The sequence below is a fragment of the Anomaloglossus baeobatrachus genome, chromosome 11 (genome assembly GCF_048569485.1).
Source record: "Anomaloglossus baeobatrachus isolate aAnoBae1 chromosome 11, aAnoBae1.hap1, whole genome shotgun sequence".
Lineage (NCBI taxonomy): Eukaryota > Metazoa > Chordata > Amphibia > Anura > Aromobatidae > Anomaloglossus > Anomaloglossus baeobatrachus.
In genome coordinates this window covers 60802953-60820886 of record NC_134363.1, presented here as the reverse complement: position 1 = coordinate 60820886, position 17934 = coordinate 60802953, and the positions used below count along the sequence as shown (strand labels likewise).

Here is a 17934-nt window from a genome sequence, read left to right as displayed (position 1 = left end):
GGGGGGGTCACTCAGAAATCCCCCGCGCTGGCTACCAGTACGTCACAATCGGGGGGTAACAAGTGGGGGTCACCCCTCCTTTATACCTCCCGACCGACAGACAGAGCACGTGACGCGCTCTCTAGCGCCCCTCTTATAGTCAGGCCAATTATGGAATTGCCCGACCATAAGCAAGGAGGCCGCTATACTACTTATGCCGATTATTGAAGGGTCCCCGGTGAGAGTAAGGTATATATTCCCCCGACCTCCGCGGGCGGAATATATAAAATCTCCCCGAATCTCACTGGCCTCCCCACAATAATCCTTGGCACAATTCGCTGCCACCAACCGATTTACGGTAACTATTAGCCGAACACACAGACGTGGGATTCAAGATCGAGATAACAGAACAGCCCAAGATTAATTATATAATTTAATCAGCCTGAAGCACACTAGAAACTACAATATATACAATAGGGAATCTACAGAATATACATATGTCAGAGTACAGTTACAATCAAAGCATGGGTTACAAACAGGCATACACAGTTCCAGCAGTTACCTTGTTGCGTCTGGCCACAGGGGGGCGCTGTACCCAGGTTTCTAGGATCCTTCCCACAGATGTTTCCTACACGTGCCCCCAGCGAAAAGAACACTGGAAAATGGCCGAAGTAGGGTTATCAACCTGGGCAAATCCAGGTCCCCTCCTACCTTCGTGACCTCAGAGGGAGCACTGCTCCACCCCTGGCTGGAGTTATGGACAAAATCCACAACATGGAATATGGCCATAACTTTGCCTGGGAGCGTCGTAGGCGGACGCCAATGCTCTCATTGTGACAGTTATGAATTTAGCTACAGAATGAGAGGTTTCATGACTTGTCTACTAGTTCCACATTGGCTGATATCACGCCTGGGGTATTTCCCAAGCTCCCGCTCCCATAAAAAAGGTGTGCCAGCATCGTCCGCATGCGAAAACACCATTTTTATGGTTGCCGTATTTATCGGAAATATGGCTTGCGAGATATGAACCATTTTTTACTGGAGTCGTTCTGTCTGGCTAGTTCCAGAGCCTTATAATGAGATACAACTCTTGTTACAGGGTGACGGCAGGGAGTCATCCTGTGTCCATTGTTCCCACATCACCTAATTTCCATATCACAGGAGATGGCCATGGGATGGGTTGCTAAACAAGTTGTGTGAAGGAAAGGGGGGGTGACACCAGGAGAGGGCTTCCTGACATAACTTGAATATCATGATTTATCGTCATATCTCCGGATTTACCTCACACCTCCCCCCTTTTGAGGGCGCTAGGGGGCAGCACACTCCGGTGTTCCCCCGTGCGCCCGTCCGCGACCTCTCCTTGTCGGGACAGCCCGTCTGCGTTACCGTGGTCACGGCCCCTTTTGTGGCGAATGGTGAAGTTGTATTGCTGGAGCGCAAGGCTCCATCGCAACAATCGCCCATTCGTCCCAGAGACGGTGTGCAACCAGCTGAGGGGATTGTGGTCCGTCTCCACGATGAAGTGGCGCCCGTATAGATAGGGTTGCAGACGCTGCAGGGCCCACACTATGGCCAGGCACTCCTTCTCCATCGTGGAATAGGCAACTTCCCTTGGTAACAGCTTCCTGCTCAGGTACAAGACTGGGTGCTCTTGGCTCGCAGAGTCCACCTGGCTGAGCACCGCACCGAGGCCGAAGTCACTGGCGTCGGTCTGTACTACAAACGGCCGCGTGAAGTCGGCTGCCTGTAGCACGGGCGGGCTGGACAGGGCGTCCTTTAGGGCCCGGAAGGCTGTCTCGCAGTCCATTGTCCAATCGACTGCAGAGGGCAGCTTCTTCTTGGTGAGGTCCGTCAAGGGCTTTGCCAGGCTACTATAGCATGGAACAAACCTCCTATAGTACCCAGCGGTCCCCAAGAAGGACATCACCTGCTTCTTGGTCCTGGGGGTGGGCCAGGATGCGATGGCTTCCACTTTCTCAGGCTCGGGCTTCAGTGTTCTCCCACCTACCCGGTGACCGAGGTACTGGACCTCGCTCATGGCCAGCTGACACTTTCCCGGCTTGATGGTCAAACCTGCCCGGTGGATCCGCCTGAGCACCTGTGCTAGATGCTCTAGGTGGTCCTCCCAGGTGGGACTGAAGACGGCAATGTCATCCAGGTACGCGGCCGCGTACCCTTCAAGTCCCTTGAGCAGGGTGTTGACCATCCGCTGGAAAGTGGCAGGGGCATTCCTCATCCCGAATGGCATCACCGTGGACTCGTACAGTCCAAATGGGGTAATAAAGGCAGAGCGTTCCCTGGCCTTGCGAGTCAGGGGGATCTGCCAATATCCCCGGCTCAGATCCATGATGGTCAGGTACTGAGCCCCGGCCAACTGATCGAGCAGGTCATCGATGCGTGGCATTGGGTACGCATCGGCGACCGTGACCGCATTGAGCCCCCTGTAGTCCACGCAGAACCGAGTGGTTCGGTCCTTCTTAGGGACGAGGACTACAGGCGAGGCCCAAGCGCTGTTGGATGCCTGGATCACCCCCAGCTTCAGCATCCCGTCAATCTCCTGGCGCATGTGTTGCTGCACCTCCAGGGAGACCCGATATGCTGAACGCCGGATCGGGGGATGATCCCCAGTGTCCACGTGATGGACAGCCAAGTCAGTCCTTCCGGGCTGGTTGGTAAACAACCCCCGGAAGGGGAGGAGGGTGGCCCACAGCTGGGACCGTTGGTCTTCCAAGAGCTGGTGGCCAACCTCCACATCCTCAATGGATCCGCCTGCCCTAACCTGGGCTAGCATATCCAAGAGGGTTTCCGCTTCTCCCTCCTCGGGCAGGTTGCACACGGGGAGCGCACATGCCTCCCGCTCATGATGTGCCTTCATCATGTTCACATGGAAGGGCTTCCGCCTTCCACGGGCAGGGTCCAGGGTACCACCAACTGTCGGTCCCTGGGCCACGCCTCCGGTGAACCCTGCTGGACCGTGGCCCGGTACAGCCGTCCTTGGTCCCAGACCACTCGCTCCGGGTCCGAGTCCGAGGGAGGCTGTGCCGCCTGCTCCTTAAGAGCTTTCAGGCTGTCGTCAGCTTCTAACGCTGCCTGAAACCCCTGACTAGATGTGGCCAGAATCGACGAGACTGTCACATCTTCAGTCAGTACCCCGGGACCTGTGTCCTGGCCTCCACCTGACTCGGCTGCCACTTGGTCAGAAGGGGAAGAGCTATCGGACCTCCGGGAGGCCCCTTGGCTTCCAGCACTCCCACTGCGGGTGACAGCGGCCACAGCCGCTGCGACCGTGGGTCGTGCCTGCTCCTCCTCCGTTCCTGACCAAGTCGCCGGTTCAGGCAGACCTACCTGGCTTCCTGACACCCCGGTTGTGGGGGAACCATGCACCGAGATCTTACCTGGGAGCACTTCCGCTCCTGGACCGGCCCCAATCTCACCTGCCTGTTCCCCTCCTGCAGCAACAGAACCCCGCTGTGAAATCTCTGGGGACCCCACATTTGCTGTGGTAGCCCCCACCCCACACACTGGTCCTCCCCCTGCAGCACCCTGCTCTCTGCTTATCCCTGCAGAGGGCAACAGATCCCAGCTCACAGGCTGGTTACTTGTAGAGGCATTGTCACACCTTTCTCTGACCCCCTCCCCTCCTGTCACAGCTGCAGCTGCGTGTGTGTCTATGGCGTCTGTGCAAGCAGAAATATCAGAGTTCACTCCCTCCTCCCTTACATCATTCATAGATAACACATTAACATTGTCAGGAGTCATGTCAGTACTGGCTGAAGGTTCAGCCCTTGGGGGGGGCCCAAACTGGGAGGTTATCTGCCCCAAATCTGTCCCAAGTAGCACGTTTGCAGGGATCCGATCAGTTACCCCCACCTCCCTCACCCCCCGCCCTGCGCCCCAGTCCACATAAATGTCAGCAACAGGCAGCGCCGGGTCAGTGCCTCCAATCCCGGAGACAGCGAGGGTTTTTCCAGGGATCAAGTCTTGGGGGGACACCATCTCAGGCCGCACCAGAGTCACCTCCGAGGCGCTGTCTCGCAGTCCTATGGTCACAGACCGGCCGACGGTGACAGGTTGGAAGCTGTCCAGGGACCTACCACCACCCCCACCCACACAATACACCTTGGGCGGCCCTTGGGACGGGGACGGAGCCGGGGCCTTGGGACGCTGAGGGCACATGGCCTTGAAGTGTCCAGGTAGGTTGCACTGGTGGCACCGTCTTGGTTCCGCCACGGGCCTGGAGAGGGGAGTTGAGGGGGACACCCCCTGCAGTCTAGGGGCAGGTGGGGCAGTCGCAGAATTCATCTTACCCCCTCTCCAGGTGCTGCTGGTGGCCGCTCTCCTGGCCTCAGGGGCCCGGTTGTTGGTGTAGTCATCGGCAAGGGCAGCTGTAGCCGTGGACCCCTTTGGCTTCTGGTCTCGGATGAACTGGCGGAGATCCTCAGGGCAGTTCCACAAGAGTTGCTCCGTGATGAACAAGTCCAGGATCTCCGGTCCGGTGGAAAGCTGCAGGCCTTGGGTCCAGTGGTCGGCAGCTCGGGCAAGTGCCCGCCGGTGGTCAGCCCAGGAGTCCTTTGGTCCCTTCTGTAGGCTCCGGAACTTCTTGCGGTAGGACTCTGGAGTGAGGTTGTACTGTTGGATCAGGGCCCGCTTGATGGTGTCGTAGCCCTGATCTGCCTCAGCAGGCAAGTCCCCAAGGATATCCAGGGCCTTACCCCTTAAACGGGGGGTCAGGTATTTGGCCCACTGGTCCTTGTCCAGATGGTGCTGCAAGCAAGTCCGTTCAAAAGCAGTCAAGAAAGAGTCCAAGTCTCCATCCTTCTCCAGCACTGGGAAGTCCTCAACACGGACCTTTGGAAGTTTGGTGTCTTGAAGGTCACGTGTGGCTGATGAGGGCTGGAGCTTGGCTAGATGCAGCTGGTAGTCACGGTCTGCCTGTCGCTCCGCAGCCTCACGCTCTGCCTGGCGCTCTTCACGCGCTGCTTGCCGCTCCGCAGCCTCAGCATCACGCGCTGCCTGCCGCTCTGCCCTGCGCTCTGCCAGGAGTTCCTTGTAGCCCTTCTGGTCTCCAGCCTGGAGAAGGGCCATAGCCATTTGAAGAAGGCTATCCGAGCCTCCCAGGCTCGGTGGAATGGCACGTGGTGATCTGCGGCCCGCTGCGGAGCCTGGTGCCTCACTGTCCATTGCAGAGCGGAGGGCTGGCATCTGGCTCGTTGAGGACCCTTGGGTGAGCTGCTCCTCATCTTGTCCATAATTGCTAGGTTGTGCAATGTCCTCTGCAGAGCTGTTTTCTGGCGTCGAGCTCCTGGAGGACTCGTGGGCAACCTCCTCATTACTGTCCACAGCACCGTCCTCCCTCTCTTCGGCTCCTGCCTTAGCATTGGCCAGTTGCATAGCTCTGCTCCTGGTGCCATCAGCCATTCTTGCAGACTTTGGTCACTGACACAGAACTGACACCTGATGCCTCCACACACCTTACAGTATCTGCACTCTGACACTCTAGTGTTGAGCTGGTCTGAAGACCCCAGCAGCCACAGCTGCTGCAGGCAGTCTTTAGTGTCTGGGAGTATGGGTCTCACACTCACACACACTATTATCTCGATCCCACCGCTATGCCACCAATATGTCACAAACCACCGGGGGGGTCACTCAGAAATCCCCCGCGCTGGCTACCAGTACGTCACAATCGGGGGGTAACAAGTGGGGGTCACCCCTCCTTTATACCTCCCGACCGACAGACAGAGCACGTGACGCGCTCTCTAGCGCCCCTCTTATAGTCAGGCCAATTATGGAATTGCCCGACCATAAGCAAGGAGGCCGCTATACTACTTATGCCGATTATTGAAGGGTCCCCGGTGAGAGTAAGGTATATATTCCCCCGACCTCCGCGGGCGGAATATATAAAATCTCCCCGAATCTCACTGGCCTCCCCACAATAATCCTTGGCACAATTCGCTGCCACCAACCGATTTACGGTAACTATTAGCCGAACACACAGACGTGGGATTCAAGATCGAGATAACAGAACAGCCCAAGATTAATTATATAATTTAATCAGCCTGAAGCACACTAGAAACTACAATATATACAATAGGGAATCTACAGAATATACATATGTCAGAGTACAGTTACAATCAAAGCATGGGTTACAAACAGGCATACACAGTTCCAGCAGTTACCTTGTTGCGTCTGGCCACAGGGGGGCGCTGTACCCAGGTTTCTAGGATCCTTCCCACAGATGTTTCCTACACGTGCCCCCAGCGAAAAGAACACTGGAAAATGGCCGAAGTAGGGTTATCAACCTGGGCAAATCCAGGTCCCCTCCTACCTTCGTGACCTCAGAGGGAGCACTGCTCCACCCCTGGCTGGAGTTATGGACAAAATCCACAACATGGAATATGGCCATAACTTTGCCTGGGAGCGTCGTAGGCGGACGCCAATGCTCTCATTGTGACAGTTATGAATTTAGCTACAGAATGAGAGGTTTCATGACTTGTCTACTAGTTCCACATTGGCTGATATCACGCCTGGGGTATTTCCCAAGCTCCCGCTCCCATAAAAAAGGTGTGCCAGCATCGTCCGCATGCGAAAACACCATTTTTATGGTTGCCGTATTTATCGGAAATATGGCTTGCGAGATATGAACCATTTTTTACTGGAGTCGTTCTGTCTGGCTAGTTCCAGAGCCTTATAATGAGATACAACTCTTGTTACAGGGTGACGGCAGGGAGTCATCCTGTGTCCATTGTTCCCACATCACCTAATTTCCATATCACAGGAGATGGCCATGGGATGGGTTGCTAAACAAGTTGTGTGAAGGAAAGGGGGGGTGACACCAGGAGAGGGCTTCCTGACATAACTTGAATATCATGATTTATCGTCATATCTCCGGATTTACCTCACAGGCATCTTTGTTGTCCAGTGCCGGCGCCGCCTCTTTTGGCCATCTTCGTCCTCCTTCTCTAGCCGCGGTGCATGACGGGTCTGACATCATCCACACTCGCCGGCATTCAGGTCCTGAGCAGGGAAGATCAAGGTATTGTAGTGCGCCTGCGCAGGACCGGCGAGTGTGTATGACGTAGGACGCATCATGCACACAGGAGTCAGAAGGAGGAGGACGAAGATGGCTGAAAGAGGTGGCGCCGGCACCGAAGGACGAAGACACCCATTAGGCCCACAGCGTGACCGTTAGGTAAGCATTATAAAGTGTTTATGTTAAACCCCTGGCCTGGGCTCTTATATACAGCATGTTAGAATGTTGTATATAAGAGCCCGGTGGTGGTGGCCGCAGCTTATAGGCCGAAAAAGTGGTGACAGGTTCCCTTTAAAAGATGGGATAAATAATTTAATAAAGTGATACCTCTGAGGCCCCCACCAATATAGAGAATAACACTATCTCCATGACTGAGTGCTGCGTCCCCTGCACAGGTTTTCTCTGTCTGCGGTCCTTGGGCCACTGCTGAGCAGGGAACTACATTGTGGCCCAGTGCTAGCAATGGTTTCTCTGCTGCAGTTGGATCACCAGGACACCACTGAAAGGATATGGCACTAAGCCCAGAGGTTGGACCCTTATTGATCATAAGGGGGGCAATCCTTTAATATACTTTCTTATATTGATAAAATTACTATATAAGTAGTAGATCTGGGTAGATTGCTCTGTTTGTTTCCTCCTTTTTAGCAACTGCTTGGACAGCAACGTTTGATTCCACTTCTACAGACGACTCTGTGTCCCCATCGGTTACGTCAGGCGATACTGGGTCATCAGCGTGGGCAGAGAGCGTACCGAATAACAGTAGTGAAGCAGACTGGGCTGTCTTTACAGATCTCAGTAAACAGACAAGGTGATTATATAGTTTCTCTTTTGCCCTTGAGTAACACAGTTCTGTAGTGTCAGAAGGTTATGTCCTGGAAATTTGTGACCGAGGTTGCTCACAAAACAGAATATGCATTGTGTATGTAGGTAGGGACTGTTATCCAGGTAAGTAAAAGGAACATAATTACTAATATTTCTGGATTGATTCAGTTTACTGTTTATGTGGCTCAGACACAGAATAACGTGTGTGCAGACACTGTACTGCACATGAGTGATGTTTTGGTGAGACGAATTCTCTTAATTTTTATGCAATATGGGAAAGACTGTTTTCTCTAATATAATGAAAAAGCTTGAGAGTCAGATACGCAGGTTCAGTATAGGCCTACGGATGTCTTTAGGTGCCTTTTTAAGAGTTCATAAGTGTTGTGTGTGTGTATACAGCAGGTGAAATAAGTATTGAACACATCACCAAATTTGTAAAAAAAAAAAAATATATATTTCTAAAAGGTGCTATTGACATGAATTTCTCACCAGATGAGGGTAACAACCCATCCAATCCACACAGGTAAAGAAATCTATCAATAGATGTCTGTAAATTAAGTTGTGTAATAATGAGAAATGATACAGGGAAAAAGCATTACACACATGAAGAAAGAGCAGTGCGAAAAGCCATGGAAAGTAATGCCACCAGCTAAAATCTAGCAGTAATTAGAAAGCAATGCTGCCACTTAATAGTAAAATATAACATAAAAATCTGCTGATTCATCTGATGGACTATAAAAATGTCTCATTAACAAGGTGCCACACAAGAAACCTCTCACCATAGGTCAAACCAGAGAGGATAAATGTAGGATGAAAGGGGTAATCACCGCGCTGCTGTCTCCATCTGCCTCATTAAAGACAGTGGTTCCTTTGGGGTTTCATCAGAATCACATTTTTGGAGGATTTACATGGAAACCCCGACTTAAGTGCTCAGTGCAGAACACAAGAATGTAATCCCAGCCTTCTACTGAAAGCGATCAAAAAACTGTTCTGTACCCCAAAATGTTACCAATAAAATCCCTAACTTATCCCGCACAAACCCAGCCCCCACTCATGTCTGTCATGTGTCACTGAAAATTTTGGTGGGTCCACGTTATTAGAAGAAAAAAGTAGATTTTGGGTACTCACCGTAAAATCTCTTTCTTGGAGCCTTCATTGGGGGACACAGGAAACCATGGGTGTATGCTGCTGGGACTAGGAGGTGACACTATGCAAATAAGAAAGATGGCTCCTCCCCCGCAGTATACACCCACTGACCGGAGCTGAGGAGATCAGTTTGTGTAAAAGCAGTACGAGGAGAAGCTTGAAATCTATAACATTCCGGGTCCATTGAAGTCTTAGAAAAGGGCGGGTGCTGTGTCCCCCAATGAAGGCTCCAAGAAAGAGATTTTACGGTGAGTACCCAAAATCTACTTTTCTTTATCGCTTCATTGGGGGACACAGGAAACCATGGGACGTCCTAAAGCAGTCCCCAAGGGTGGGAAGAGAAAAACCCGAAAACAGGGTTAGCAGAGACAAGATTCCTTGACCGGAACCTGGTCCTAGACCCCGTAAGGAAACGCTGCCCGGCCAGGGGCCGAAGTATAGGAGAAGAGTTAAAGTACTAGGGAGTACTAAGAACTAGTATAAAATGCGTGTGCTAGGGAATAGGATGATCAGGGAGACACTACATCCTCTGAGGTCTGTACCTAAAGAAGGCTAAGGATCTAAGGCGACTGACAGCAATAGGTCGGGCTAAGAGAGAAAGAACTCGACAGACCCTGGTACTACGTTTGAGACTAAGAATGAGCGAAAAACTAGGGCACCTGGTAGAGGTAGGAGCCAGAAGGTGGAGGCCAAAGGAGCCTTGGCCCCTTATAGCCGCAGAATGACTAAAAGGGAAAACGACTGCCTAAAAGGTTGCAAGGGAGTCGGGATACTCGAGAAGCGTGTAAGGGAATTCCGCCATAGGGACACTTGACCCGTTGGTTCCACAGCACCCGAGGAAGTGATGTGACCCTAGTGGAAGAAACAGCCTGCGGGCGGGAAAATAATACGGGAGATAATTCTCCTGTGTATGGAAGGGGTACAGAGAACCTGTGAGGTCCGGAGAAAAATGACAAGGTTAAGGAGTCAAAGGAATTCCCAGGACAGATTTCCGCTGTGACGTGGCCGACAGGAGAAGGGAATCCGAGCATCTACAGTAACGTGACTGGGAGAAACTCGAACTCTGTAGTCGGGTACTGGGTAATCATTGCAGTGAATCATGGGGAGGAGAACCCCCATGGGGGAGGGCTCCTGAGAAAGACAAAAAGGCACAAGACCTGGGATGTATGACCTGGAGTGGGAGAAGGAAGGCCCTTTCGAGGGGGACCTCAAGAAGGGCTCGGACTAAGTCGTTGGCTTAAGCGCTAGCCGACCAGGGGAGGGACTCCTATTCCTGGAAGTTGGCGAGGAAGATGGGAGAATGACAGGAGAAAGAATAAAACATTCTTAATATTATTCTAAAACGCGTCATCACGTCATAACTAGAAGTGACGACGAGTGGAAGGAAATGAGCGAGAATATGAGAGTCTAAATGGTCTGGCAAGAACTCTGCTTGAAAAGTGCAGGGATGCACAAGCGGCTAAGACCAAGCGGTGGAAAGCGGACATGGAATCTGGTATGGCGGAGATTACAGAGAGATCTAGCTTATCTCCAAGAGCCATCTAGAATGGTTACGAGGGAAGTGAGGCAGACCCGGGACAGAGGAAAAGAAGACCCCTCTTGGCCTGAAACTGAAGCAGGTCATGTCTAGGTATTGGCGAAGACCACTCTCTGTAGTGTCGAGTGTTCGGGTGGAAACACCCAGTTGCCTGAGTAATAAGGGCTCCCTGGAGGATTCTGTTGCGGAAAGAGGACAGAAGACAAACATTGGAACCTACAACCTGTCCAGAAGAGTGAGCCCAATGACTGGGCCATCAGGATACTAGAAGTCCCTTGGGGAGACTGGTCCTTCGTGGAATCGATGATTGGACGATCCTGTGTCTGGTTCTTAACTTCATCTGTTGACTGAGAAGGGACTGAGGAATCTGAGCTCTATCTGAAAGAGAGAGAATGTAAGTAACGACTTATGGCTTTAGACATGTACAGTACCTGGTGGAGGGCGCAGCCAAGGCTGGTCTAAGCCAAAAAATAGGCGGATACCAAAAAATACTATGAACCACCCGAGGAGGGTGGCAGGAAGTAAAAACGGACAACATACTGGTTAGCCTACAGAGTTGTACCCTGCTTACCTCATTTGGAAACCAAAATGACTGCTGTTTCAAGAAACGACGGAGCCAACGTACGGTCAAGGGAGAAGCAGCATTACCTTGTGGTTACCTTACATGCATGTGCGAGGTAGGAGAAGGTCTCGAGTCACTGTGAAGCGACCAAAAGAGAGCTGCTGCTGAGCCGCGTCATGGGGTCCGTGCTTGCTGCCGGGGTGAAGCACACGACTCTCCGGTTAAATGGTCGCGTGTAGCCTTACCTCAAGGTTACTCCAGACGTATGGATGCAGATCACTGGGAAGTGATTAAATAGCTGGTGCAGGAAGGAAGGACAATGAACTGGTCCAAAGGACCCTGGCTTACCTCCTGGTCACCTGACTGAAGTAAGAGCGAGTCCTGGGTCACTGGGAAGCAACCTATTGACAGTTGCAACCGTGGCGCATCATGGGGTCACTGCAGAACCCAGTCCTCGCTTCAGTCGGAGATGAGGGAGATAGCTGACCCACTAGGTGACTCAGTCTGTTCGACTCTCTGGGTCGAGAGTAGAGAAACACATACCTGTTACGGTAACCAGCCTCTGGTGTGGAGAAACGCTAGCCCCTTGGATAGCGGGCAGGATCATCAATCAGGAGTACTGGCACTGAATGTGACAGCTGCTCCCGTGCCGCCTCATGGGACAGATGGATGGAGTTCTCGCCTCGGTCAAAGATGAGCGGAAAAGCTGAACAAAGCACTTAAGCCAGTTGCTGTATCTGGCCTCTGGTTCGGAGAAGTGCTGGCCCAAAGGCTAATGGGCAGGCTCATCAAATCACTGTCACGCTGTAGTATACAGGTTCATATAGAAATGCTGGCACACCAGATAGGTCACATGCAAGAAAACACTAGCACACCGCTTGGTGGGTAGGTGCGTACAGATACACTGGAGAGTGAATGCTGACGCGGCTCATCAAATCCTTGTCACGCTGTAGTATACAGGTGTGTATAGCCAACAGGTACACGAGATGGGGGGCCCATTCAAGAAACACTAGCACACCGGATGGTGGGTAGGTACATGGAGACACTCTGGATAGAGGGTACTGGCACCCTGGAAGGTGGACCGACATGTAGAGACATTGGCACACAAGCAAGTGGACAGATTTGTGGAACTGTCAATCTGGATGCTGCACGAGATGGTCTATATACAAAAAATTCTTTTGTCTGCAGAAAACAGATAGGTGCGATTAGAGACCTGACCCCCCAAACCGTGGGTAGGTTCACACAACACTGGTACGGTGGTGTAAACAGGTGCGTAAAGAAACACTGGCGCACTGAATAGTGAGCCGGCTCGAGAGGACACTGGTACACCAGAGTAAACAAATGCGCATAATAACGCCGGCCCACTGAATAGCGGCCAGGGTCCAGAAGGCATCTGTGTATTGGGGCAGACAGGCATGGCACAGACACTGGCACCTGGGTATTGGGGTACACCGACACTGGCACACTGGATAGTGGACAGGGACAGGAAAGCGCTGGCGCGGAGATGTAGGCCAGTGCGTAGAGACGCTGACCCACTGGATAGTGAACAAGCGGGAGGAAGACGCTGGCACACAGGTGAAGGCCACGGGCACACTGGTGTAGACCATTGCAAGTGAAACACTGGCACACTGGGTAGTGGACAGACACATGGTACCACTGGCACACTGTATAGTAGACAGGTAAATGGAGACACTGGCACACTGGATAGTGAACAGGCTGAGGTTGAAAACAGTGGACGGGTCAATGACCCTGTGATAGGCGGGTATATGACAGCAGATAGGACATGAGGAACATTAACCCACCAATAGTGACCCTACGTGAGGAACACTGACACTAGGTAGTGGGAACAGGAACATAGGCAGGAGCACAAGAAACACAGACGGTGGAAGTGGATAGAACCACAGTACGCTGGAATACCCCTGGAAATTGAGTGCGTGTAGGAGTTGTCATCTCGCACCTGTAGAAGGGGGGAGGGGGGGCTGTTAATATTCCCGGACTGAAGTCGCTCTATAACCCTGCGCTGTGTGTTAGAGGGGGGACAGCTCACTGCAAGTGAACTGCACCAGGAATCCGGGGTAGGTGCTCCTGGAGTAATAACAGGAGAGCCGGTTTTGCGGTAAGCTTAAGGTCTCTTTCTTCGGCGCTCCATTGGGAGACCCAGACGATTGACGATTGGGTGTATAGCACTGCCTCCGGAGGCCACACAAAGCAATTACACTAAAAAGTGTAAGGCCCCTCCCCTTCTGGCTATACACCCCCAGTGGGATCACTGGCTCACCAGTTTTCTGCTTTGTGCGAAGGAGGTCAGACATCCACGCATAGCTCCACTGTTTAGTCAGCAGTAGCTGCTGACTATATCGGATGGAAGAAAAGAGGGCCCATATGGGGCCCCCAGCATGCTCCCTTCTCACCCCACTTGTGGTTTGTAAGGTTGAGGTACCCATTGCGGGTACGGAGGCTGGAGCCCACATGCTGCTTTCCTTCCCCATCCCCCTGAGGGGCTCTGAGGAAGTGGGATCTTACCGGCCACCAAGCCCTGAGGCCGGGCTCCATCCACAGACCCATAGAACCTGCTGGATGTGGAGCGGGAGTGCCGTTCAGGGACAAGGCCCTGCAACTTTCAGGTACTCTGTGTCCCCGTATGGCAGGCCACGCACACCCCAGGCTTGCTGGGTGTGCTAGTGCGCCGGGGACTGTAGCGCTGTGCGCTGGGCTTATAGTCCCCGCAGATTACTGGGGGACTTTATGTGTGTGGATCGCCGCGCCGACCGCCCCTGGAGCGGCGGCGCAGCTGCGACTTGTAGTGCGCCGGGGACGCGCCGACCGCGCTTTTACGGCGGCGGCGCTTCTAACTTTAGTCCCCGGCTTTCTGCGGCCTAGCTCCGCTTCGTTAACGCCCCCCACCCTGTCAATCAGGGTAGGGGAGAGACGTTGTTCAATCGGCAGCGCCGAGGGCTGGAGCACGATTTACATGCTCCAGCCCTCTCACTGAGCACAGTAGGACACAGGCTTCGCGCTTTTTCTCTGTGCACGCCCTAGGCCCGCCCCCAGGCTTGCAGCTCCCCAGGACGCCGGCAGCCATTATACACATGCAGTCTGGCTGGAGAACGGACGCAGGCTCTGGGGGACCCAGGCTAGGGGTTTCTGGCGACCACACACCCGCGCTAAGCGGGCGGTAAGCAGCACATACGTGCGGCCCCACTAGTGCCACAGTGTTATATTTTTCGCTGTACCATAGACACTGCTGTGTCTAGATATATTTATATACTGCACTGTAAGGTCGCTTCTTGGCTGTACACCCTATATTGCTTTGAGGAGACAACAGCATGTCATCCGCAAAACGCAAGGGTGCCAAGGCACGGGCTGTATACACTGCTTGTGCAGCATGTGGGGCTAATCTACCAGCAGGCTCCAACGACTCTCATTGTGTGCAATGTTCAGTCCCAGTGGCACTTCGTCAGCCAGAGCCTATTGTGGTGGTAGCCCAGGCAGAGGCGCCTGTGAACCCTGCCCCGGTGACGGGGACAGAATTTGCAGTCTTTGCTGATAAAATGTCTGTGACTATGACAAAAATCCTGGAGACCTTGCAGTCCAGGCCAGTTGCTCAGACCATAGACACTGCTGTGTCTATGTTCCCCGGTCCCCCTCAGTTGGAACTAATCCGTACTTCAAGGGGGTCCCAGGCATCACAGGCTGAGGGCTCTGACTCCGATGACAGTCCCAGTCCGCCTAAGCGAGCTCGCTGGGAGAGACCCTCCACGTCATCACGCGGATCAGGGTCTCAGCGAGAAGGGTCCCTATATGAGGGTTCAGAGGTGGGTGATCAGGAGTCTTGTCCTGACGCCGCACTCAATTTGGATACGCCAGATGGTGACGCCATGGTAAATGACCTTATAGCGGCCATCAATAGGCTGTTGGATATTTCTCCCCCAGCCCCTTCTGCAGAGGAGGCAGCTGCACAGCAGGAGAAATTCCATTTTCTGTATCCCAAGCGTAAATTGAGTACTTTTCTGGACCACTCTGACTTCAGAGAATCTATCCAGAAACACAATACACTTATCCGGACAAGCGTTTTTCTAAACGCCTTAAGGATACACGTTATCCTTTTCCCCCTGACGTGGTCAAACGCTGGACCCAGTGTCCAAAAGTGGACCCTCCAATATCCAGGCTTGCAGCTAGATCCATAGTTGCAGTGGAGGATGGGGCTTCACTTAAAGATGCCAATGACAGACAGATGGACCTTTGGTTGAAATCTGTCTATGAAGTTATCGGCGCGTCGTTTGCTCCAGCATTCGCGGCCGTGTGGGCGCTCCAAGCTATTTCAGCTGGTCTGGCACAGGTGGACTCTCTCATACGTCCAGCAGTGCCGCAAGTGGCGTCCCTAACTACGCAAATGTCTGCGTTTGCGACCTACGCTATCAATGCGGTACTGGACTCTACGAGCCGTACCTCAATGGCATCCGCCAACTCTGTAGTTTTGCGCAGAGCCTTGTGGTTAAAGGAATGGAAAGCAGATTCTGCTTCTAAAAAATGTTTAACCAGCTTACCATTATCTGGAGACAGACTGTTTGGTGAGCAATTGGCTGAAATCATTAAACAGTCCAAAGGTAAGGACTCCTCCTTACCCCAGCCCAGATCAAGCAAACCTCCACAGAGGAAGTGGCAGTCAAAGTTTCGGTCCTTTCGAGGCTCGGGCAAGCCCCAATTCTCCTCGTCCAAAGGGACTCAGAAAGAGCAAAGGAGCTCTGATTCCTGGCGGGCTCACTCACGCCCCAAGAAAGCAACCGGAGGTACCGCTTCCAAGGCGGCTGCCTCATGACTTTCGGCCGCCTCCCTCCGCATCCTCGGTCGGTGGCAGGCTCTCCCGCTTTTGCGACATTTGGCTGCCACAGGTCAAAGACCGGTGGGTAACAGACATTTTGTCTCACGGGTACAGGATAGAGTTCAGTACTTGGCCTCCGCCTCGGTTCTTCAGAACTTCCCCACATCCCGACCGAGCAGATGCCCTTCTGCAGGCGGTGAATTCTCTAAGAGCAGAAGGAGTGGTGGTCCCTGTTCCTCTTCAGGAACGAGGTCAAGGTTTTTACTCCAATCTCTTTGTGGTGCCAAAAAAGGACGGCTCATTCCGTCCTGTTCTGGACCTAAAACTGCTCAACAAGCATGTGAACGCCAGGCGGTTCCGGATGGAATCCCTCCGTTCAGTCATTGCCTCAATGTCTCAAGGAGATTTCCTAGCATCAATAGACATCAAGGATGCTTATCTCCACATGCCGATTGCTACAGAGCACCAACGCTTTCTACGCTTCGTGATAGGAGACGACCATCTTCAGTTCGTAGCTCTGCCATTTGGTCTAGCGACAGCCCCACGGGTGTTCACCAAGATCATGGCGGCAGTGGTAGCAGTCTTGCACTCTCAGGGACACTCTGTGATCCCTTACTTGGACGATCTACTGGTCAAGGCACCCTCTCAAGAGGCATGCCAACTCAGCTTGACTGTTGCACTGGAGACTCTCCAGAGTTTCGGGTGGATCATCAACTTCTCAAAGTCAAATCTGTCACCGACCCAATCACTAACGTATCTTGGCATGGAGTTTCATACTCTCTCAGCGATAGTGAAGCTTCCGCTGGACAAGCAGAGGTCACTACAGACTGGGGTGCAGGCTCTCCTTCAAAGTCAGTCGCACTCCTTAAGACGCCTCATGCACTTCCTCGGGAAGATGGTGGCGGCAATGGAAGCGGTTCCGTTTGCGCAGTTTCATCTGCGCCCACTTCAATGGGACATTCTCCGCCAATGGGACGGGAAGTCAACATCCCTGGACAGGAAAGTCTCCCTTTCCCAGACGGCCAAGGACTCTCTGCATTGGTGGCTTCTTCCCACCTCATTATCACGGGGAAGATCCTTCCTACCACCGTCTTGGGCGGTGGTCACGACAGACGCGAGTCTGTCAGGGTGGGGAGCAGTTTTTCTCCACCACAGGGCTCAGGGTACGTGGACTCAGCAGGAGTCCACCCTTCAGATCAATGTTCTGGAAATCAGAGCAGTGTATCTTGCCCTACTAGCCTTCCAGCAGTGGCTGGAAGGAAGGCAGATCCGAATTCAGTCGGACAACTCCACAGCGGTGGCATACATCAACCACCAAGGGGGGACACGCAGTCGGCAAGCCTCCCAGGAAGTCCGGCGGATTCTGATGTGGGTGGAAGCCACGGCCTCCACCATATCCGCAATTCACATCCCCGGCGTAGAAAACTGGGAAGCAGACTTCCTCAGTCGCCAGGGCATGGACGCAGGGGAATGGTCCCTTCACCCAGACGTGTTTCAGGAAATCTGTCGCCGATGGGGAAGGCCGGACGTCGACCTCATGGCGTCCCGGCACAACAACAAGGTCCCAACCTTCATGGCACGGTCTCGCGATCAAAGAGCGCTGGCGGCAGACGCCCTAGTGCAAGATTGGTCGCAGTTCCTGCTCCCTTATGTGTTTCCACCTCTGGCACTCTTGCCCAGAGTGCTACGCAAGATCAGATCCGATTGCAGCCGCGTCATACTCGTCGCCCCAGACTGGCCGAGGAGGGCGTGGTATCCGGATCTGTGGCAGCTCACGGTCGGCCAACCGTGGGCACTACCAGACCGACCAGACTTACTGTCCCAAGGGCCGTTTTTCCATCGGAATTCTGCGGCCCTGAACCTGACTGTGTGGCCATTGAGTCCTGGATCCTAGCGTCTTCAGGATTGTCCCAAGAGGTCGTTGCCACCATGAGACAGGCTAGGAAGCCCACGTCCGCTAAGATTTACCACAGAACGTGGAGGATATTCTTATCCTGGTGCTCTGCTCAGGGAGTGTCTCCCTGGCCATTTGCATT

General features: G+C 53.1%; 1 protein-coding gene across 5 annotated transcripts in view; it reads left to right on the top strand.

The window, feature by feature from the left end:
* PPP6R1 (protein phosphatase 6 regulatory subunit 1) overlaps positions 1-17934 on the top strand; it is a 206548-nt gene that overhangs the window by 159405 nt on the left and 29209 nt on the right. For all 5 annotated transcript variants that reach the window (XM_075328119.1, XM_075328120.1, XM_075328116.1 and 2 more), the window contains one exon: positions 7655-7817. In XM_075328119.1, the coding sequence (XP_075184234.1) occupies positions 7655-7817 (163 nt within the window). The remainder of the gene's footprint in view (positions 1-7654; positions 7818-17934) is intronic.